General features: G+C 42.6%; 1 protein-coding gene and 1 long non-coding RNA gene across 3 annotated transcripts in view; one reads left to right on the top strand and one right to left on the bottom strand.

The window, feature by feature from the left end:
• Positions 1-24,132, bottom strand: part of VIT (vitrin) — a 56,973-nt gene that overhangs the window by 13,648 nt on the left and 19,193 nt on the right. The window contains exons 6-13 of one of the 2 annotated variants that reach the window (XM_015621716.3): positions 19,481-19,558; positions 16,165-16,245; positions 14,240-14,440; positions 13,682-13,732; positions 8,913-8,951; positions 8,395-8,457; positions 5,260-5,307; positions 759-821 (exon numbers count right to left, since the gene is read on the bottom strand). In XM_015621716.3, coding sequence (XP_015477202.1) covers positions 759-821; positions 5,260-5,307; positions 8,395-8,457; positions 8,913-8,951; positions 13,682-13,732; positions 14,240-14,440; positions 16,165-16,245; positions 19,481-19,558 — 624 coding nt within the window. The remainder of the gene's footprint in view (positions 1-758; positions 822-5,259; positions 5,308-8,394; positions 8,458-8,912; positions 8,952-13,681; positions 13,733-14,239; positions 14,441-16,164; positions 16,246-19,480; positions 19,559-24,132) is intronic. The other variant, XM_015621717.3, reaches the window with a different exon arrangement.
• On the top strand, positions 9,347-24,127 carry LOC107201837. Its single transcript, XR_004496322.1, has 4 exons — positions 9,347-9,436; positions 12,112-12,153; positions 21,274-21,333; positions 23,987-24,127. It is a non-coding gene; the product is annotated as an uncharacterized LOC107201837 (long non-coding RNA).

Here is a 24,132-nt window from a genome sequence, read left to right as displayed (position 1 = left end):
TGTTCAGCTGCCCAAAGGTGGGCAAGAGAGGACCCAGGCACTGTTGGAAGGGTGAACCCTCTCTTTGGGGTGGCTTCTAATGAAGAGGTGGCAGGCAACCCTATGTCTCCACTAAGAACTTGCTTTCTCTTTCTTCTGCTACTTTGGGCCTCAACTAAAGATGGGTTAATGGGTAAATCTGCCTTTATAAAGGGCTGTAGAAGATTTTGGACCTGCATTTCCTCTCTGAACTTGAGGGATCCTTGATGCGCCCTCTGCATCCTCTCTCTCCTGGCTGTGGCAGGCGTTGGGTCCCTTTCTCAGGTGGTTTCCTTCCCTCCCACCCACTGCTGTGGGAAGGGTGCCTACACACAGCATAGCCATGGGAGCCTGCCCTGGTCAGCAGGGCTTGTTCATCTCACCCTTGCTGCAGCACACTGTTCTCTACCACCAAAGTACCTGAGGGAAGAAGCTCTGCACACTGGGAGCATGGAGTTGATACTGCCTGGGAAGAGGTGGTAGGGAGCAGCCATTATCTCGCTGCCCAGGTAAGCTAAATTTTGGCTGTTATTTTCCTTCCCTGTAGAAGCAAAAACCAATTCTGTGTATAAAAGAGGTCAGCAGAGAGTGCTCGCTTTTTCTCTGCAAGGGAAAAATGTGCTCCTGAATTTTTTTAGGCATTCTCAAAAACTTACCTTTTGCTATTTAATTTTAATGCATTCTATCAATATGTAATCAATATTGTAATTTCATTATGAAGTTAATTCTGAAGTACATACTCTGATTCCCCTGGGAGGTGGATTCCAGTGGCTTTGGATTCAATTCTTCCTTTGAACTGAAGCCTAAAGAGAGAAAAGAAAGGACCTATCAGTGTGTGCTTGGTGCCTGACCTTGCTCTTTAAGGAAATGGGCAACAGGATCACTACAGAGACCCCCTGGCCTGAGGATTGATGTGGGAGGGAAACGGGGATGGGGAGGACATCCTTGGAGCTTACCTTTTTCCATCTGCATCACGCTTGGGGTAAAACCGGAGCAAAGACATTTCTAGGAACACCACCAAAATCTCTCCTAGCATGAGCTTTTTGGTGTTGCTCTTTGGGAGTCAGTCCCCTAACTGCAAGGACTTGGGAGCAGCATGCACAAGTAGTGAGCTCCTCAGGAGCAGAGGCTGGTAGCCATGGTGTGGGATGGTGGCTCCCAGCAGCCTTCCCTGAGAACCAGCACTGTGGTGCCTTACAGTGAGCTGCACAATGTCTGAAGTGGATGAGCAGCAGATTTATCATGTTGTTTTCTGTCTGGAGAGGAAGGCACAGGTAGCAACTTGTTCCAGCTCACCACAGCTGGGGAAGCAATGCAAACCACAGCTCCTCCTCAGGTGCCCCCAGAAGTCTGGGTTATTTTGCAAACCACAAAAGAAAGAGGGTAACAGAGAACTACAGTTAAGCCAAGGGAAAGTCTCATGGGTTACTAGTGGATTCCAATGAGGTATTTGGGTGGTAGCAGCCTTGAAAATATGAGTTGATGTCCTTGTGAAAGGCACTAACTTCACAGGACACCATCAGGCTGGGCTCAAAAGGTCTAAAAGTGCTGAAATTCACTCATGACTTGAATGTCTGGCAAGACTTTCCTACAGGCCAGTATCTCCCATCCAAGCAAGGGGAAAGAGCTGTTTCTTTTCAGTACAGCATGACAAGATTAAGGGGATTTAGCTGGGATAATCCTCAGAAGAGACAGCAACAATCAGACAAGCTACAAACTGAACACTCACCAGGAAAGCTGTTGGTCTAAAGAACAGCAGAACAGCTTATGATTTTTGTAAACTACATGTTAGATTTTTAAAGAAAAGTAGGAGGAAGACTTCCTTAAATCTTCATCCCCAAGTAAGTTGAGGAAATATTACTGACTTCATAGAAACGGTGAAAAAAGATAATTTTAGATAGTGTGAGCTTTATAAAGAAAAGTATGAGAAATGACTAGGTACCACAGAATTTGTCTCTCCACAGCAGCCAGCCGTGAGCAAGACAAGCATGAGAGCATCAGTGTATGTAAAGGGACATCAGGGAAGGTCACCACCTAAATATGATGGGAGATGTAACAGCCAAAGCTGGTTTCTGAAGGTATTAAGGACCAAGCCATAGTAAGGCAGAGTACTGTGAAGAAAATGAAGGGAGGTACCTGCTCCATCCCCCTCTGTAACCACTCCTATTTCTATTCCAGTTAAGTCTAAAATTTCACCTCTCATAATTGTCAAATACAACATTTTTGAGTCCTTCTAGCTGCATGCTGAATGCTGCACATAGTTTTGGGTCAGGGGCCATGTTTGTATTAAGTGTGAGTATTCAGGACCTGCTGTAAGGCTGACCTGATGGGTACCTGATCCCTGCTGGGAGGCTTCAGCACACAGCAGCATCCGTTCCGGACAGGGGTGCTTTGGCTTCTCAGTTTGAAATTCAACTGCCAGTGCAGAAGGTTTCTGCTGCAGGGATTAAACAGAGCTGCTAATAGCAGCACCAAAGCAATAATTTCCCTCTGCTTTGCTTGTCCCCAGGCATTTGCTGTTGCCTGTTGCTAGAGTCAGGACGTGGAGCTAGCTGGAGCACTGTGCTTGGCCTTGCACGGGAGCCCATGGGTGGGCTGTGAGTGAAGCAGGCAAAGGGCACAAAGAATTGCTCTGCTTTGTTTAAGGCAAGGGTTGGTGATTGCTTTGTGTGTTTTGTTTGAGAACGTCCCTGCCAGGTTAGGAGAGCCCCAGGGCTGGTGTTGCTTTTTGTAACTATGTGGTGCCTACAGTGCCTGCAGACCCACATGCAGCCTCCCTGTGCTCCTACCCAAACTTTGGACAGGATACTTTCTGGGCTGGGAATAGGAGCTCTCCACCCATCCTGCCACTGGCTCTTGTGACAGAAATGCCTCTCTCCCACAGTTAGTGGAGCTGGCCCTCTTGTGCCAGAGCAGGCAGGATGCATTCAAAAGCAGGCTGGTAAACCCAGCTCCGACTGGCTTAATCCCTTATGGCTGGAGCTGTTGTCCAGCACATTGCTGGCTTGTGCCTCTTGTCTTGTGCACTGGGGATGAGCTCCCGGGCAAGGAACAGGGAAGAGTGCACCTGCTGTTATGTGTTTGCCCATAGGAGCCCATTTGGATGGGGGAAACACCAGCAGGGAGAGGCAGAGTGGTGGTGCTGGGGCAGCACTGCTTGAGGCTGGCTGCTTGTCCCTGACTGAGGAAAAATTATGTGGAACAGGGGTGACAGTTCCATCCAGTGATATCTGCTGCAAGAAACATTTCTGACCCCTCTCAGGCCTGAAGGTCTTTCTTACGGGGACCAAACCTGCCTTTGAAGGAAGGCAAATCTTGTGCAAGTTTATGGGTAGTTTATCTGATGTGGAAGTTACAGGCAACACGATTTAGCAATGCACAGCCTCTCTTTGTTAACCACATGGATGACAATGATTGGGTTGTGGGTTTTTGGTTTTTTTTGGTTTTTTTTTTTTTTTTTTAAATCTGAAATAATCAGCCTGCCTTTCTGACTGTGTATATTTCAGTACAGGCTTTAATTACACAGGCACATAATAGTTCCTCAGCAACAGACCAAAGCCACACTTCATCCTGCAGCCTGCACACTGCATACCTCACATGTGCCAGCTTGGTATCCCATATGTGCAGTTCCCCCCCACACCTTGCCTTATTTGCAGAACAGAAAGTAGGTGGATTTAACACTGTAGTGAAGTTAGAAATTAACATGTGCCATCCATTTTAGCAACTAAATTGTATATGAAGGATAATTCATAGATAACTATTTGCCTCTACATCCTGTAAAATTCATATTTATCTACATCCTGTAAAATTCAAATTCTTTTCCCAGGCATACAGCTGACATGAGCTTTGTCAGCGTGGAAAACTCAAGTGAAGGCAGTGCAGCATTTTTCATTTTTATTTGTCAGTACAATTATCAGATCTTGAAGGTTGTGGGTCAGCTGGTTGATTTGTGCTTAGTGGAACAATAAGGTCACCCACCAAATACTCTTCACCAGCTAATTGGGGAGGTGGTCAGTCTCTATGGGCCTCCCTGTTCTGCCAGTCCAATTTAATGTTGGTATTGCCATGGGAATTTCAACTTGCTACATGGGCAGTCTACGCCATGCTAATTAAAGTTCCCTTCACTGATTGTCACAGCTGTCCATACTGATTAGACCTCCCATTCATTTAAGTAAGACAGCAGTGATTACATCCATGCCAGAAACCACTCCTTTGAAGTGACAATCTGAATGCATCAGACTTTATCACACTAGTCTATGCTGGCACTTCAGTTGCTGAGAAACTATTAATACAACGTCCCTTCCCCCATGCCCAACCTTTCATTGCATTTAATGCAATCTGTCATTTTTTGCCTCAAAACATCCCTCTGCACCCTGGCCCTCGTGCTGTAGCTTTTCCTGAATAAGAACACTAATGGTTTTGAAGTAAGAAGAATATTCAAGGAAATGGCCTTTACAAAGGCCATCAGCACAGCCCTCTCCAGCATCAAAACTGGTGGTGAGAAAGACCTCTTATATTGGATGGTCAGGCCCCTTGTAAGAGGGGGAGTACCACATCATGAATTGGTCTGTGTCTTGTGTAGTCTGCTTTTCATGTTCCCAGGGAAAGGGAGCTGTTAAATCTGCAGTTGGGAACTGCTCCTGATTAAGGGTTGCACAAGTCTTGGTCTTGTTGCTACTAGAGCCTGTTACAAATGTAGGGGGCTTTTTCCCTTCACCAGTGCTCATAAAAAAATATTCTTATCTCCATATTGTCAGTTTTTAAGGCTAAAATGTCAGAAAATTTCAATGATGTTCATTATTCTTTACGTGTGACATAAAATCTCCTTTTCTTATCTGAATGTCTTCCCTAAGTACATTGACATTAGGATAATCTGTCATGTTCTTCACTGATTGCAGCTCTAAACTGTGATCTCAGCTGTGGCATTCCTAAAATACCTTCTCATTTACAAATGGATTTCAGTAGCTAGAACCCCTTTTCTGTAGTGTAGCTGCCAACTCTTTCCAGAGCTCATCTCCTCTGCTCCTGCTTTAAGCAGTAACTCAAGAGTGACGAAAGCTCAGAATAATGTGCTAAGATGTAAACAACATACCTTATTTATAATTGTAAATGCTGAAATTACTTCTTAAAGTGAGATTGTTATCACCAGTGTCATGGGCCTGCTGAATAGATTATGCTTTTCCCATATGCAATGGAAACCATTTATTCCCAGACTAGTTACTAGATGCTTTAAATATTTACCTGTGTCAAAAAGGCTCAGTCCAGGTTTCCATGAGTCTATTTCCATTGCTTTCACACATGAAAGAGAAAAAAACAACACCACAAACAGTTACTGATAATAGTGCAAATACTAGATATCAGAAAGTTCTGACTCAATTTAGAAAGGTCAGTTTAGACAATAACTTACATTTACAACTTAGGAGCTGAGGAAATCAGTAAACCTGTGAACTTTTATGTGCACATTTCAAGACATAATTAGGAGCCTTGTATCACTGCCCTTAGAGCACTAACCTTTTTTAAGGTTTTAAATACACCTCTCTAGATCTGCTTTGGACTTGTTCCTCTAGATTGCATTGATATTGATGCACAGACCTTTTTTTGGTTTAGGTTGTTTTTCACTGGAAATCTGCGAGTACCTCTGACCTACAGATTTCTCTATCCCCTCAGCACACCCAAACACAAGGATGTTGTCCAAAAATTGCTTGCCACCTGTTAGGCATGGATAGCTTCATCAAAATTGCTGCCTTTGTAAATAAACCCCAAAATGTCTTTGTTTTTGGAACCTGCTGAAAGATGTTTCCAAAAAGTGGTGTTTTACTCTGGGTTGCCGCCAGATGAATGCCCTTGCAGCTGACTAGGACAGAAATAGTTCCTGAGAATCCCAGGAAACAAAGATTTAAGTCTACTGAAGACCTGATAAGCTGCACAGAGCTGGTGTATGCTTGACTAGAGCCAGTGGGTTAACTACAATGTAGGCTTCAACAAAGTTATGCATGGGCTTGCCAGTGTCCTACAGCCTAGAGAGAGCACTGACCTTGTCCTTAGGTTGCCTTTCCCGTGAGGAGCTATCAGCTTCTCTATGGGAGGGAGACTTGTTGGATGGGACTAATGGCTAAATAAAGTGTGGGGTCTCCCTTTGGGTAGGAGGAGGAACCCTGTCATGTTTCATGCTAGGGTGATTTCCCTCCTTATTCTACTTAAACACCCTATGAAGGGTCAAAGGTCCTAAAAACTGAGGAAAGCAAAAGGCTAAGTCAATCATGATGCACACAGAAGTTTTTTTTTTTGTGATTTTGCTTAGGAGGAGGAGGAATCAGGTAAAGGAGGAGCAGACCTGAGTAATGGGAAAAGAAACAAGAGGAAAACCAGAAGGAAAGTGAAATTACTATTTTTATAACTAGGGAAATTTGTTTTTCCTCACTTTAAGATGCCCATAAAAACGGGGGTTGATTTTTAAAATGCTCCAAGACTGGTCTCTTTGAATAGGAGAAAGACACCACCACCAAAACTCTTCAGGTATAATTGCCTTGAAAAACATTCTTGAAAACTCATGACTAAGTGAGTATGGAACTCCAAGAGAGTGCATTGCGCATTGCACAAGTAACTGGTGTGTTGGGGAAGGTGCTTTCCCAGCACACCTTTATGGTAAACTGAGCTGATGAGAGGAAGTTCCTCAACATCACAGCCAAACACTCAGAACTCAATGCTGTTTGCACACACTTGGTGGGATCGAGAAGAACAAACTGCCTTTCCAAGAAAACAAGGACCTGTTCAGCAATCTTCTTTTGATTGTTAGAAAAATTGGCTGCTTGAAAGCAGCACATCTGAGCTGCCACATTCTGGACTGAAAAAAGGATCAGGACTTACTAGGAATACAGAAAATATGTACTTGTACTTATTTTCCTTCTTGTTCTGTGATGAAGAAAACAGAATGATTTATGATGGGAAAGTTGTGCCTTTTATTCACTTTAGGGTGACCTTAAGGTGTCTTAAGCAATTAGGTGGGATCAAACATTGACTTTGGTTTAAGTAAGACCCAGCAATATTCTCCTGTTTTTCTGGCAAAGATTTTGCTAGCCTGAGAATTAGCCAGCACATCCTTTGAAGTGGCCAAAATGTATAAAAAAGACAAACACAGATGGAAAGCAGAAAGAAGAGAAATAGATTGAAATGAGGAGTAGAAGAAAAATGAGGGAATGGAGTACATCTTAGGACAAGTGCATTTTAAATATGCTGCAACTAGGTCAACTACAAATTGTCATTTTGACCAGGAGATTGCTGGGTGAGATTACTTGGCAGGAATTGTCTGGGAAGATAATAACATATCCTGTATAATCACATCCTCTAACCTCTGTGTGAATGACCACTTGGCTCTTCCCTGCTGCAATACTCCTCCTGTGATTCCCAGTTCTCACAAAGCCCTCAGGGCCCTGGGACACCTTCATCTGCTGGAGTCTCTCCCTCCCCAGCGGGTTTGGCTGCCTGTGCCAGAGGTCAGCACTAGCACAGCACAGCACTTGCCTTGGCCAGGGCCGTGGGTGAGAAGGGGCTGTGGGAAACATCGTGGGACAGCACAGAAGGGCACACCCTCGCCTTTGCTCCTTGTACCTGTGCCTTGCTGCCTTCACTCAGACCTTGCCTCACTTGTCTGGTGCTCTGCCTCAGCTGGTCAGACCTGCCTCGTTGCTGGGGGCTTTCCTGGCAGCCTGGGCTTTCAGGTTATCCTGGGAACCACCACAGGACCTGCTCTGCTGCTCTTGTTGGGGCTTTGTGGGCAGCCTCAGTGCAGCCCTGTGTGTCTTGCTGCAACCTGGCTCCCATCCCGCACCTCACCCTGAGTGCTCCCAGACAAAATCTGTCTCTGGGAAATGCTGCTGTCCATCAAGGGAGAGTTAGTGTTTGGTATGTGTGCTGAGAGCTCTGGAGCCCCTGGGAAGCTGTTGTAGGCCTTGCAAGATGCCTGCTAGGGAAGGGCCAATTGCACTGCCAGGAAGAGAACAGTCCAGGTGAGGTTTCTACCCCCAGTATGAAAAGCAACCTCTGCTTTCACTGTCAGCCTAGAGGCTTCTGGGAACCACAGGGACAAAAACCTAGCTCTACCAGAGACCTGATAGGTTGCACAGAGCCGGTTGTTTGTTTCCTGTTTTGACTAACAAATAAGAAAAATTGAAAACATTTTGTAGATGTTGATTCCCACGGCCTGAAGCAACAGGTCACCAGTGACCGAGCTTTCCTTTGCCTTTCCCTTTCAGGGAAAAAGTCTTGTCCTGGTCCTCCTCCAGGATGCAGGAAAACAATGTGCAGTACAAGGGCTAATTCGTGGTTGCTAAAACTATTAAAGAGAGTGGAAAATCTGCTGCTAGTAGTCTTGCTCACCCAGGTGGACTGGAGAGCTGGCAGCCCTCTGGAAGGTGGCAAAAGGCTCTTGGCGCTGAGCACCTGCATGATCAGACAAAGAGGCAAGAGGTTAAATAACATAAAATGTTATAAAAGACTTCTATAAATTATTTTAGACTATTGCTTTGAGAGCAATTCCATGTTTAATCAATCTTGTTTACTTTCTTCCTTAAAAGTTACACCGTTGTCATGCAATGACTACTGTGATATCTTCTCTCACTGCAGCCTGTTATGAACATGGTTAGGAGGGAAAATCAGTGTGTTACTGCCTGACTTGGTAGATGTAAGTGGTAAAAATATCTGTGGGGAGGAAATAGAGGAGGATTGTAGTGCCTTTACCTGCATTGTGTCGTAAAATATTCCTGACACTTGCAAAGGTGGAAGTGCCCCTGAATGCTTTGAAAATATCATATGGATTAGCACATGGAACTTAAACACAAGGTTTTTTAGTATTTGAGCAGTACAAATCTACTGATTGTTGTTAAATTAAAACATACCTGTATTCTGTCCTCTTCCTTGTGCAGCCTGAACCTGTCCTAAGTAGACATCAAAGTGGAAAAGTGTGATTTATTACACCATGTTTGGTTCAGTACTACTGCTACCTAGCTTTTTCACTGAGTCTCAGTTTATAGCTGGCAGAATTAATGGTTCATATATAGACTTGTCATTAATAGATTTTTCTTAGATGTTAACTATATATTTTGAGCCTGCTTAAAAAGGGATTGTCCTTCTCTGTCTGTCATACAGATTAGCCTTGTTAATGTTCCCTTCAGTTATGGATATTACTTCTACAGGTCTCTGGCCTGCATTTAAAAGATCTGCAATTACTTCTGTGATTTGCTTTCCTTTGTAATTTTCTTTTTCTCACCCACACTGGTGATCTGTGTTTATATCTATTTCAGTACCATCCAATTGTCCTGATTGTGTGAGGAAGGTTTTAACCCCAAGCCCAAAACAACACCCCAGACCAGACACTACCCTTTCTGCAGAGATTAAGTGGATATGAGCAAGCAGGCAGACTGTAAGTAATGAGACAATGGAAAAATAATGTGGGAGAATTCATGTGTCTGACATGTCTTCTACACAAAAAGGTTTCTTTTAAAGGTGATTGGGTTATTAAATTCCCATTGTTCAAAAATACTAAAGGCTCAAAGCATTTGCAGATGAAAACTGTGTCTTTAATCATGCCTTTCATTTCCTTAATTATTCTTAAGAAGCCTGTTAACAAACTTATCCTTTAACAAGCCTTTATTCATTAGTTTTCCCAGAAAGATTAATTTGAAAGCCTGGTGAAATCAGTGAGAATGTTCTAGCTGACTCTGTGAACACTGGACAGGGGCCCAGGAGGCTATTTTATCAATACGATGTCATCAATGAGACCATTTTGAATGCCTGTCTCAGAAAACAGCAATTGCTGCTCCTTGGGAACTTGACATTGCAAAATTAGGTGACAGTAAGTAGCTTGTGTTTGACCCAAACTTGAACCTTCAGGGCCACTAGAAGCCCTTTGATGGGATTTCTAGGAGCTGTCCTGAGAGACCTTGTAAACTCCAGATGCCAGAGAGATCCTGTTTATGGAAGTTACAGGCTCATCTGCCAAAACTGGCAAGGCTTTTAAACTCTAAGCTTGTAAGGCTCCAGATGGACCACAGCTATACCAGTCTGAGTGTTCAGATTTCGGAGGGAAAATCTGTGTGTGCAGAAGTCAGTGCTTTATGGGATTGTGCAGGGCAGGCTTTACACACAGGAGATCAGTATGTGCCAAAGTGGTGGTAGAAAATTAACTCTGAGTCTCAGAGCTGCCCTTGTTTCATGTTTGCCATGACTGAGCCCCAATGTGTATCTAACACCCTTTACAAGGTCAGTAGAAACAGAGTACAAGAGGGTAAAAGAGAGATTACCTCTGTCTCCAAGTATTTTATGCCACATTTAAATTTTAATTTGATGTTAGCAATGTGGACTTCTGTCTATGCACCTTTTGACTGGGCTGGGCTGTGGGGCTGCTCCCTCTTGCTGTATCTCCCAAAGGCACACTACCCTATCCCTGCAGGAAGCTGCTTTCTGCCATGCTTTTGTTGGCTGGGGCAAACATGGTAGTGGTAGAGGAGGAAGAGTCAGAATTTCACTTCCAGGTTGCAAGGCTTGTTCTTCCTTCAAATCTGAGTTGCCAGTGAGGCTGTGGTATGGGAATATATGTTCATTAGAACAGAGAGCTGTGAAAGCTGGGGGCCAAGCTGGGCCTAGGACAAGTCTGTAACAAACTGGGGATGGACAGTCACTGAGCAAATTCCAAGAACTGGGTCAAAAATCAAAGTAATAGGGAAGAGAAACCTTGGTTGGGAGCAATTGCTGTGGTGAGCAGGGAGGCATGGAGACAGGAAATTATGGAAGCAGCAGTTTATATGCAGTTTAGAGTGAACCTTGTAAATAACAATAACTGATTTGAGGAAAAAAAGGAGCTGCTCTGTGCAGAAAACATGCCTGGCCATCTGCAACTTGGTCAGCACCCTTGATGGGCTTAAGTAGTCAGGGATAACTTGGGGAGAAAGGCAGCATCTAAAAATAAACACCAGCTGTTCTCCCTGGTGCCAGGATGAAATGTTTGTCCAGCACTTCTGAAGACATGAGCTCTACTGGTCTTCCTGCTGGAGAAGAGTGTTCAATGCCCTTTCTGTCACTTACTCTACTATGGTCTGATGTCTTTTCAATACTCTTCTATTAAGTCTCAGCTGGGGATGAAGTCGGTGTAGTGTACCGTGGTCGGCAGTGCCCAGTGCCCTGGTCTGAAAAGAAGTGCAGCCATTGAACCCATCTGGACACAGAGGGCAGGAAAGCACCTCCTCACCTGAGGATACTCAGGCAATCACTTATGATTGCAGCATTCACAGAAGCACTGGATTTAGTCCCAACCCTCATCTAGGGTCCAAGCAGCTGTGCAAGAAAGGATTGAAGAGCTGGGATGGGAGAGAACAAGCGAGCTTGTGGCCCTTGGGAGTGTGCTGGGTTGATGCTGTTGGACAGAGGCAGAAGCCCTAGTAGGGCAGGAAGGAACCAGCTGCCATATGGCCCACCAGTCACATTAGTGTTTTCTCATTCTGCAGTTTTGGCACATCAAGTCTTTGAAGGAGGGGTCTGGCAATGGAGCAGTCTCCATTATTTTATCTGTTACTCTGTCCTTAACAAACAGAAGATAAAGAGGAAAGAACAGCAAGAACTAGGGCAGCAGTTTTGCCCCTGCTTTCATGGTCTAATCTGCAAGTCCTGCTTTTCTTTTGCTCCTGTGAGCTCTTGCCAGGATCAGTGGCTGGAAATGGAAATGTTGTGTTCATTCTGACTGTGCTCTGTTTCATAGCTATTTACTTTTGAGGTGTCTTTTGCAGGCAAACTACCAATTCACAGTGAGAGGTAGATTTGTGAGTCTCTGAGAGCCAGGACAGACAGGAGAACATTTGATTCTGTTCAGTCAGCCAAACTCTGGTTAAGTTTATAATAATACTTAATTAATTAAGTTTATAATAATAATTAGTTAAGTTTATAATAATAACAGCCAGAAACTCTGGTTATAATATGTCTGGAATAATAGCAGTGGATCCTAAAGTCTCCTCAGACAGAGAAAACTGCTTTATGGCCATGACATCAAAACTGTATTTGTGTTTTATGTATTTTTTTTTAATTTATACAGTTCTTCTCTTTCAGAATCAAGAAGAGTTCAGGAGAATTCAGGAAGCCAGATATCAGGTACTGACATGCTGGACATAGTCCTAGAAATTCAGTCTGTGAAATCAGAAGTGGGTCTCTACCACTGCAGCTCACAATAACCTGTTCTTAGCTCTGATCACTTTAATATTTTGGGAATTAATTTATGCTTAGAACTTCAGTAAAGAAAATTATGAAGAACAATGGATCCAAATTACAATTAAGTAACCACTGAATACATTGGAAAATTTGTTTTGGGGTTGTTCGTTGGTTTTTGGTTTGGTTTTGTTTTGTTTGTTTGTTTTTTTTCTCAGGTTTTTGACTAAATTATTTGTCTTATTGAAGACAAATACAATCTTCCCACTGATTTCAGTGTTGCCAAAACTTTGCTCTCAACATGCATCTCTTCCTGACTGGGGAACCTGGAACAGGCTGAGGTTTACGGCTAATTGCTAGTAAAGACAGTGAAGGCCTCCTCTGTGCTCAGCCTGTGGGAATAGGAAATAGAAAAGAAAGCAACAAGCAGAACCAAGTTAACAGGCACATTAGGTACTGAATGATGCATATTTCCACAGAATTTAAACCCCTTTGAATCGGGCAGTCACTTCTGTAAATACTGGCATGAACATACCTACCTGCACATTTGTCTTGGTAAGATTAACCCCTCCAGCCCCTGCCTTTATTCTCCACTTACAACTGAATTTTACTCAATTATTCTTCCCCTCAAGATCTGAATTACCCAAAAGATACTTGCCCTGCCATGTTCTTGGCTGTGAACTACTTGGCAGTGGGGATGACTGCAGTAATGTATGTGAGAGGAAAGCTGAGTTGAAAGCACTCAGAAATAGCTATGGAGCATGAAAGCTAATGATAGCCCAGCTCCCTTTTCACTCAAAAGCAATCATATCCCCATGCTCAGAACCTTTCAAACAGTTGAAAATATTCTCCTTTTCTTGACTGCACAGCTGAGCAATTGCACAGTGTATGGAAAAACACCTCTATATACTTGCATTGCAGGCTGTGGGCTGGACTGGGAGCAGCTCCTGGGCCGAGATGCAGAGCTCTGAGCAGCCACCATTCTGCTGTCAATAACAAGTGGCAAGCCAGGAATAACATCACATGTATGCCAGGCTCAGAACCACTGCCTGAGGTTTTTGAGAGAAGAGTGCTTTAACGTTTGTCAGCATTTCAGAGCTTTCCGCCCTAAGCTTAGATGGCTATGCCGATCTCTGCATCGTGTATTTTGCAACTCAATCAAGTCTCCCTTTGAAAGAATATGACAGAAGGAAGCAATAGGAAAACATGATTCAAACAGCAAAATCTTTGTCTCAAGTTTTGCAAAACCCAGCTTTTGTCACAGCTGAAATGGGCAGATAATCACTAGAAAGGCTTCCTCAGAACTGTGGGTGATCAGCGTCTTTGACATTCAGGACAAGCGTCTGTTTTTCAGTTTAAATTCAGACTTGGATTCAGTCATTGAGTTTGCTGAGGCTTGAAAGGTTATTGAATCATTGCTGCCCTGAAATACACTGCTGCATGCCTTGTGGCATGCTTACTTCACCATACTTACTTGCTGCTGCAGCTACCACAGATGCGTACGCTGGGTGGACACTGCTAGAACCTAAAAATAAGAGATTTTAATTTTCAACTATTGAAGCAAAACCCTACAGTGCTAATGAATAATAATAAATTAAGAAGGGAAGATTAAGGAAAATCAGGTGTGCAAAAAAAGTATGAGAATTCCTTCACAGTGCTTTAATCTTTAAAATTCAAAAGTCGTTACAAAAAATAGATTACAACTTTAATCTATTGAAAGTTATCACAAAATGAATTCTAAAATGAGTCTTCACCTATCTGTTGAACTCTCAATCTAGACATGAGAATCAAAGAATTATTTATTGACTTCTATGCCTGAAAATCTTCACAGCATTTGGGGATGGAGAGCTTACTCTCACATGAATTGGTCTGCTCAACTTACATATTTTTTTCCACTCCTAGTATTTCTACATTGAAGTACTGAACTCACGATCCTCTAAATCATGGTATATCCAGCTGTATGTCTTGCTCCTTAAATTTTAGGAAAGCTGTCAGTCCAGAGGAAAGCAATGCAAACATCCATGCTACTGACCCATATCTCTGACCCTGTGCAGTCCAGGTCTAGTCTTGGCTGGAGCTGCTGTGGTTCTGGCTGCTGCAGGTGTTGTGGTTAGCTGCGGCACTGTGGTGGAAGGATCTGTCATCGTGGTCGTCGGTGTGGGGGTTGTGGTGGCCATTTGTGTGGCTGGGGTCGGCACTGGAGTTGTCTGATACTCTTTGTGGACCGTGTCCCCTGTAGGAATATTGACATATCACTGTGGCTGGATACGTGGCATGGATGGAAACATCAGCAGAAGCACCTGATGTTTAAGGTAACCCAGAAATTGGCATTCTCTTCAGGATGCCTACAAGCATCGTCATCTGTGGAGCCATCAGGCCTTCACTGTGGATGTGTAGTGCAGGTGCCTGTGTGAAGCTCTGCTCAACAGCCTGTTGCAGCATTAATGCTCCCCCTACATTTTTCTGCTTTGGCCAGGAACACTTATCAAACTGACAGATGTCTCAGACCTATGAAATGGTTCAACCAGCCAGTTGCAGATTCTGTTTTGGCATCATCTTTTCTCAGTGTAATTAAGCACTTAGAAGGTCCATAATTTATATGGAAATCAGCTGGCATCTGGTAGTAAAGATGGCCAATCTGAGTCATAGACCAGAAAAAAATTGCAGCACTGAAATATTTTTGACAGAAGGACAAATTTCAGATAAAGATGATTAGGGGGAGTGGGTTAGAGCCAGAGCAGGGAGCATCAGGGCTTTGGCTGAGAGGAGTGGGGGAGAGCACCACCTGGAAGGTGCCAATCTTTTCTAAGTTTGACTCATCTCACAGTTGCTACTACTTTTAAAATGTGTCATCTGTTGTGAGAACAGACAATTCTAGTTGCAAAATATACATCCTAAATATCCTTATAAAAAATTGTCAACATGCTTAGGTTCTTCCAAGTCATCTTCTCAAAAAAAGGTTCTTCACCACTATCTTTTCCATCTAGCTACAAAAAACTGCCCTAAAATATCTTCCATGTAAACTTCAGTCTTGCTCCTTTCCTCCCTGCTGATAGCCCTGGGGATGGCCTGACACCCTGTCTACACTGGAAGGGAATGGTGCACACTCTATTCACTGCTGCACAACACAAGCTTGTATTTTATTGCTATTTCTGGATGTTGTCCTTTTGGAAGGCATCACTGTGAAACTGTCTGGTGGATTAATTATCACCTAATGCCAGGCAGTGAAAAACTCAGATCTCAGACAGTTTTAATGGAATAATGCTGAAAGAGGGCTCAGAAGAAAAACAAAACAACTCAGCTGAAAAAATTAAGCATGAATGGCTCTTTTTGGGCTGAACAGTGCACTGTTCCATGAAACTGCTAAAAGAAAGAAAACAGAGGGCACAGTGAGTCTTCCCCTGTGATCCTGTGCTGTTGGAGTAGGGAACAGGCACACTGGCCAGCTTTATACCCCAGTCTGTGAGGAGCAAGGAAGCTGGAAGCTAACAGCATTAGCAGAAAACCTGAGGAAGCATAGCAAGAGCAGAGAAAAGCTGTTGCCTTGGTGCATGTTGGCTGGGTTTCTCGTGGATCCTTTAACACAAGAGGAGGGCTCTCGAGGGGTAGCTGTTCCCAGTGCTCATGCAGGCAGGGCACCCATCTCTTTCACCATCTTCAAAGCGTTTGCAAGGCACAGGCTCTGCATAGGAGATTGCCAAGAACCATCATGCAAGATTTTCAAGTTCACAAAACCTGACCTCATCGAAAGCACAGGCAGAAATTAAATTCTTTGGGTGCCCTCTTCTCTGAATTAGCAGAAGTCCTTCAAGCACCAAGGAAAGGGGCTGTGGGGAGGAGGTTGGATGTGGGAGGTAAAGCTGTCTGCAACCACTGTCAAAATGCTTCCTATAAGCACCTGCAGGCAGATTAGGTGGGTTGGATACTGTAAAGAACACCAAGATCCCCAACCCTTACCTTGATCTGATGCTTTTCCTGATGTGTTAAAGGTGTCTGCAATCTTCATACCTTTTAGGTCTTGCTCTGTTTTTTTAGGCTCTGAAGCAAAATTGAGCACATTAGAAAAGGCAGCTTTGTAAGAAAATAATTCCAAGTCTCCCATTTAGAGATTATCAGTCCCCAAAGGAAGGCGTCCTGTCACATGCCATTAGGTAGGTCTGGCAATCCAATCAGAGCTTTATCACCTACTGAGAAAAAGAGACTAGAGAGTAGTCACCCCCTATCTTTCATGCCAAACTTAAGCATTTTTACAGCCCAAAAGCTCCTGCCAGTATTAATAAAATTTCTGAAGTGAGTCAGAAGTATGGGGATTTGCCACCAATAAGCCAATAGTCATAAGATTTAATGCATCATAATTTTTTCCTCTGAGTAGTAGCATGTTCTGAGAACCAGGATCATGATGTGTGTATGTTGTTTGGGAAATACTTGATAATGTGCAATCTTTCAGTCACTAGTTCACGTTCAGATGTATTTCTTGCCTGACATTTTGAGATGATTATGGGGACAAATCCTGAATGCCTTGGATGGCTTAGAAAGAAAAGGGAGATTTTTTGGTTCTTTTTTTATTTCTAAGACTCAGGGACATCAACATACTTGGAATACAGTTTATTTACTGCTACTTGCAAAATAATCTGCTTCTGCTTTTTTATCTGACTGAGTACTGGAGGATTTTCTTCTTCCCTATTTTTAATTTTTTTTAATTTTTACTTTTTTTAATTCTTTAGCTCTTTTGGCAGCATCAAACTGTTTGAGAATTTACTGCGGTGTTAATGTTTTCCTAAAATTTTGTAGTGTTTTTTCTAAACATCTTTTAATAGTTTTGAGCAGCTGTGAAGAGTTACAATTTTGGGAAGGCTTTCATTGCCATGCCCAGCATTTGAGAAGCACTTGTAACCACCAAGAGCATTTAAAGAAATGTCAGGCATTATGAATCTCTGGTATCTCTGGGATGAGGACTAAAATTGCATCTCTGACAGCTGATCAGGTGTGAAGCAGGATTTTTTTGTTCATCTGACAGCAGTGAGGGTAATACTCAAAGGACTGCTTTTACCTCCTGCAGATAATGGATTTAAGTATCAAAGTGAAGAGTGTGGTCTCTGTAATTAAAATTAGAAGAAAAAGTAGCTTTTTAAATATTAAAAAGTAAGTAGGAAATTATCTTTTACAAGATGCCCCTGGCAGCATATTACAGAGATTTTTATCTTAAAGACAGGCTGTTTCTAACAGAGAACAGCTGAGATGGCTGAGTTGAGGTGGCAGATCTAAGGAGGACTGATAGGGCCAAGTAGGGCTTGAGGAACATAGATTGTGACCATTTGATTTCTTTGCTACCTGTGGGACAAGGCTGGGCAAAATCAGACAGTGATGTAATTTGATGTAATAGCTGCTTGCTCCTCTGATAATCCTGGGTTTTCTCTGTATGAATGCTCTGTTTTGTTGTTAGGATCCTGGCATATTCATTCGCACTATTTGATTCAAGAACAAAGTGAAGACTTGTGTCTTTGGTTGGCTGCAGGAGAAAGCTCCTGGTATTTTGTTTGTATGACAGAACCCTGACTGATGATGCTCCCCATTTCTACACTGATTCTTATATTATGTGGCTTTTGGCACTGGTGGAAGAGACCATTGCTTACAGCCTGCTGAGCTCAATCCTGGCTGTGATTGTCTCTGGTCTGTGTGAAATGTTCACGCTGATATTTCAAGTATGGTTGCACTTGGGAATAATGATCTGTGATTTAATGAACATTTCTCAGAAAAAAGTCAAGATTCCTAAGGTATTGCCCTCCCTTCTAGCAGTGCATAGTATTTGGGTCAAATAATTTCTGCATATGTGGTCAAGAAATATACAAATTTGTATCTATTTGATTGTAAATGCAAAGGTATTATAAATTAAAGGCAGGGAATTGAGCCACACATATTTGTTCCGAACACCTACAGCTTTGAGATTTAAATTTGCTTTTGTTCAAGTGAAAATATAAAAGTGAAGGGCAATGAAGCTGGTGAAGGGGCTGGAGCACAAATGTTATGAGGAGCAGCTGAGGAAATTGAGTTATTTTAGCCTGGAAAAAAACTCCCAAGGCTAAGAGGGGAGTTAATGGCTCTCTAAAAGTACCTGAAAGGAGGTTGCAGTGAGTTCAGTCAAGGGAAAATGGCCTCAGGTGTCACCATGGGAGGATTAAACTGGATATTAGAAAGAATTTCTTTGCAGAAAGTGTTGTCAAGCACTGGAGCAGGCTATCCAGGGAAGCGATGGAGTCACCATCCCTGGAGATATTTGAAAGACGCGTAGATGTGGCACTTAAGGATATGGTTATGATGGACTTGGCAGTGCTGAGTTGTACTTGATGATCTCTTCTGACCATAATGAGTCTATGATTCTGTGAGAGAAGAGCTCCGTACTTTTCTTTCAAGGAACAAACAATAATGTACTGGAGAAGAATAGTTCTCCAAGTAACCTCTCTGTGGTCCTGGATGAATGCATCCAGTGCCAGGCATTTGAGTTCATGGAGAAGATAGAGCACATTTCCTTATACCACAGCTCAAAGTGTCTATGCTCAGGAAGGCTCAGGCCCAGCATTCAGCAAAAGGATGGTGTAAGGGAAGTGCACTGTAGTATGGGACATTAATTTTCTATTTGTTTGCATCCCCAAGGAAGAGTCTGAACCGTACACAGCTGTAACAGGGAGCAAAACCAAGTGTCATTTGAGTGACAGAGGTAATCCATGTGCACTTGAATGTCAGCTACCCACCAGTGTGAAACTTCACCAAAGACCTCTTTAAACAACTAAATTATTTAAACTGAGCTGAGTCTTGAGAGTAGGATGCTGACTAAAATGATTATACAAAATAGTTCTTTATTGTAGCATTCTTAGTTAAGATGCTGTGCATTACCGTCTCTGTCACTTGTATTATGTTACTATTTAATGATACTCTCAGCACTGACTATGCCAGGTGAACATTAGGAGAAAGCTAACGTGTATAACCTCAAATGCTTGCATATAACCAGTAGAACATCATATTCAGTGACAGATCTAAAGCAAAAGGGAACGTTTGGAAACGGAAGTCTGTGAAACATGGTATGACCAAAAAATAGAAACTGTCTGAGAATATTTCCATATGCTTAAGATAAAAAAATACCATGAGTAATTTGGATGACATACTAATGGATGCATGAACTTCTGCCTCTGAATAGTTGTGTCTTTGTATTATACAACTGAGAACCTATGACATAGCTGTAAATGGATGTAAGGGAAAGTCCGTCATAAATACTTGCCTGATTTAACAGCTGTAGTTTTTGAAGAAGAATATTCAAGAGTTGATGGATATGTCACACCTTTTCTTGGCTTGCCCTCTACAAAAAATGTATAATAGAAGACATCACAAAATATTCTAAATTTTCTTGATAAAATTCTCATCTAGGCAATTCAGAACAAAGGCATTCAGAATCAGATCCCTCTTCTTTACTGTCCAACTCATTTTCATGAAGATTTCTTTAATCTGATAGAAATTTGGTAGAATCTCAAAAGCATACCACTAAAATACTGGTGCCTAAATCCAGCATCATAAAAAAAAGTTAGAAAGCATGAAAACCCCAAACTGGGGAGAATTTGCAGAGGTCAATTAGTTCATTCTTTTGCTCTCAAATGATATTAAGCACAAGGGGACCATTCCTGAAGGACATCTGTACAACTTTTAATTAAACCCGCAGCTTCCCTAGGCAGCCTTCTCCAATGCCTGACTTTGCAGTTGGCTTGGAAAGCATGTTTGATGTGGGATTCATTTCATCACGCACACAGCATTCTTCTCTGACCTCGCTTCTGCAAGATGCCATTTCTGGTAACAGTCTTTTGCAGTAATAACAGTGAGAGAAGGCTGTGCTCGTGTGTGGGAACATATGGTACCTATATTTAGATCTAAAATGAGTGTCCTGTCTTGAAACAATGAGGTACGTTTCCCAGTAAAGCTTTAAACCACAAATCTTTTTAGTGCCAGAGCAGACGCCATTTCTGTTGCTACGTGTGGCCATGCAGTTCCATCGCTTGGGACAGTTTTTATAATCACATAGCTCACTGAATGAAAAGTATTGCAGAGAAGCCCAGCAGAGAAGACTACTTTGGCCTCTAGGATTGGTGAACATAGGTCTTCTGACCCTGGTGACTGTCCCCACGAGACGCTGTGCTGTGTCGTGTGTCCGGGCCACCTCTGGTGTGACTTACCTCCACCTCCTGCAAAACCTGAGTCATGATCATCTCTCCTCTGTTCCCTTGGGGAATTCTTTAGGGAGGTACATATGGCACTGCAGGAATGTCAGTTGTCATCCCAGGTGAATAATCCAGAGACCAACAGCACTGAACAGAATTAATTCCTACAGACTGAGCCACTCTTGGGAACTGGAGTTCCCATGGAGTTCAATGGTGATGCCTTAAGGTTTTAGGTTTTATATTTTTCTGATCCTGTATTGAATTAGTGTATAACTCTGGACTCCATACAGAGTATTAGCAAGCTCCCTTCACATTTTGTCAGGTAAAACAATCCTTCCAGGCCTGAGAACACAAGGACACCTTCTGCCTCAGCCCCCAAAAAGAATAAACAAAAGTGAGTTGGGGGGAAGCAAACTGGGGGAATATGACTTCATTACCTGAAGGTATAATTGGGTGATTAAACTCTGATATGCAAGTAGAATAAACTTATATCTGTCTGAGAATCTGGGGACTGTTGTCCATCTTGGGTGTAGCCTCTACAAGGCTTTTGCACTGCCCAAGGTGTATCTATTGAAGGCCTTTAATAAATACCTATTAGTTATTTTAACTCTGTCTAGCTTCTGTTCTAGGTAGCCACTCCAAGGTATCAATGGCACACAAAGAAAGGTCCATGCTAAAGGAACTCTGATGAGCAGGGATGTCTGTGGAGCTGGAGAATCCCTGTCTTTTGTCCCTTTTCATGTATCTATCTCCTTTGTTTTGATCATCTCTGAAATTTCAGATATCATTACAAAACCATAGATAAAGAAGTTAGAGCTACTAACAAGGTAATGATGTAAAAAGCTGTTCCATTTCTCATTTACAGTGATATAAACTGCGGGCAGCTCCACCAAAGTCAACACAGATCCACCAAAGACCAGAACTGGTAAGTTAGCATGTGTGGACAAACTGGAAAGAGCTTCCTTCTCGCCTTCTGGGCTTCTCTCACGGGAGCTGGTTTAAGTGAAGGGCAGCAGGTTTTCACATCCATGTGCCCCTGAACTAAAACTGGGATCAGGAGCTAAGAAGGACTAGGGAGATCTGCTAGTTTTGTAGAAAGACAGAAAAATTACAGGATCACAGATGGTTTCTAAGTGCTTTCCTTTATCCCTAACAGAGAGAACGAGTTGTCAGTATGAGCAGTTGATACACAGATGCAGCAATAGCATGATAATCTGATCTTAATTTGGAATATTTCTGTGCTAAACTGATTTCTAATGCAAACCTGAAGCCTGCTGCTGTGAAAATACACCAGCTAGGGCGGGGAGGCTGGATTCTGGGATTTTTTGACCAACAGCAATTTGCGTCCCATATGTGACCAAGAGGTAGGCCTGAGGTCTAACCTGAATGTGGCCCTGCTCTCTGGGGCAATAATAATATGTCTTTTTCACTATTGGGAAAAAATTACATCTAGGTTGGAGTTCACTCAGCATACTTAAAAATGTGCATTCATGTGGGCTGAAAACATCGACTTTGGACATTAAAATGCAAGCTATGGCATGGTGGCTGCTATAGTGCAGCACCTATAGTGCTGCTCACCCTCTCACACTTACTTGTGACAAGCAAACCCAGGAGTTCAGGACTATTTTCTTAACCCACTAGCTGCAAAACTCCCGCTGAACTGAATGGAGTCATTCAACCAAGTGCCAAGGCATTTTAGCGTTTGAAAGTGAATACCAAGGTGTTTGCATACCTCCTGGTGTGCTGGCTGCTTTAATCTCAGGGGACAGACCTCCTTTTCCACTGCCCCTAAATCATGCCACTTTGTTCCCTGGGTCCCCCAAGGATTCCTCTTCTCTGCTTTTTTGTGTGGATGTTCATTCACAATTTAAACATCACAAACTCGGTGATAATATCCTAACTAGGAATAAGGTGTTGGCACATTTCCAGGGTACAGTACTGCACATAGGTCTGGTCTGATGGAAGAGAATTCAGCTGGAGAATAGGGGACTCAGTTCTAAAGCTCTAAAGCTGTCCTGAAATTAATGCCTTAGGTGACTTTATATTTTTATTGGGGAATGCTTTATGCAGCTCTGGCTTTTTATGACTCATAATCATAAAAATTCCATCCCCAATTCCTCTCTTTCTGATGAGGAGATCTGTATTCATGGAGCCTCAGGCTGCTGAGATGAGTAGCAGAGCCTTCCTGGGTTTCTGTATTCTAAATTTCTCTAAAATTCTAAATTTCTCACGTTTTCAGTAGGTATAGTGGAAGTTTCCTTCCTGTTCGTATCTAAAATACAATATGTATGTTGTATGGTATGTTAGATTTACATTGGAGCTAGTTTTTAAACTAGAAGTTCTACTGTCATGAGTGAGAGCGCTCAGTGTGCATAGATTTAAGTGCACAAGGGACAAATCTCATCATGCCTACACACACCCAGGTTTCTCATCATCTCCTTTGATATGCTCTTGTGACTTTCTCTTGTATCTTCTTTTATAGTGTCTCATTAATTAAGAATAAAGACATTATCATAAGTAAAAAATTCCTACAGTTTCATGGAAGAATTTCTACAGTTTTATGGGATGATAACTGAGCAGCTGCTGAGATAAAAAAAAAAATAAAAAAAAATTCCCACTTATGTACCAGAATCACAATGTGCTGTTTGTTGGAGAAAAAACCTGCAACAAGTTCAAGTAGCAATTCAGCTATTCCAGGAAATTCCTACTCATCCAAAATAAATCCTTCTCATAATATGATACACCCATGGCAGACTGCTGTAAAAAAGTGCATCCAAATACATGAATGCAAAATTAAGATGACAGTTTGTTTTGGTCAGTTTCTGAGACCTCCTTTGCTGTCTACAGATTTTCAGATGGAAAGAACATTATTTTTAGTAGGTGTTCAGCAGCCTGAGCTGTTGATTTTTCCAGGAATGATGTAGTTAACTAGCATCAATCTTAAACCTCCAAAACTACAGACCAGCAAGAACTAGCCCAATGTATCAAGAAGTTATATTTAGAATTTTTATGTAAAGCCAGGTCAGCAAACCCTCTTTCATACAGGTAGAGTGAGTGCAAGTAAGTTTAAGATAATCTGAATCTGATGTAAAGGGCATCTAGTTTGCAAAAAAATTTAAAAATCTGTGAATTTAGTTGGTAAAAGTAAGTGAGTTCCTATATATAGTATGGGGAGGAAAAAAGGAATGAGCATTAAATTAAGATGGATTTACCTGCAATGATTAGATATCAAAACTTTTTGGCTAACAGAGGTAGAGAGAGTCCCTGACATACTTGGCATGTACCAGTCAAATCGTTTAATAAAGGGTTTGGACACATACAGTAGGGCTGTATGGGGTTTGACATAAGTCTGAAGTCTCTTCAAGAGGTACAAATTCAGGTGCAAGGTGAGGATGTTTCAAATGGCCAAAAGGCCTTTCAGCAGCACTGCATACCAGGGTGGAGAGCAGTAGATTTTATGGAATTAAGGTGCCTTCCAAGGCTCAGTCCAGAGCAGCCCCATCACCTCCTGCAGTGGGCTCAGACCTGCCCTGGGCTGAGCCGAGCAGGTCTCTGGCAGGGCGCGTGTCTCTTCGCAGGCTTCGTGGGAAGCCCAGAACAAGAAGCATCTCACATGCACTGTGGTGATTAACCAGGAGGGTGAAGTGAGAGGCTGCTCCCCCCTCCTGCCAGTGCTGCTCAGCACTCAGTGGTGGGGAGCAGGTGGGTGTCCCACCCCAGAGCA

This window comes from Parus major, chromosome 3, assembly GCF_001522545.3.
Source record: "Parus major isolate Abel chromosome 3, Parus_major1.1, whole genome shotgun sequence".
Classification (NCBI taxonomy): domain Eukaryota; kingdom Metazoa; phylum Chordata; class Aves; order Passeriformes; family Paridae; genus Parus; species Parus major.
The sequence above is the reverse complement of the archived record's forward strand: the minus strand, read 5'-3'. Positions and strand labels throughout refer to the sequence as shown.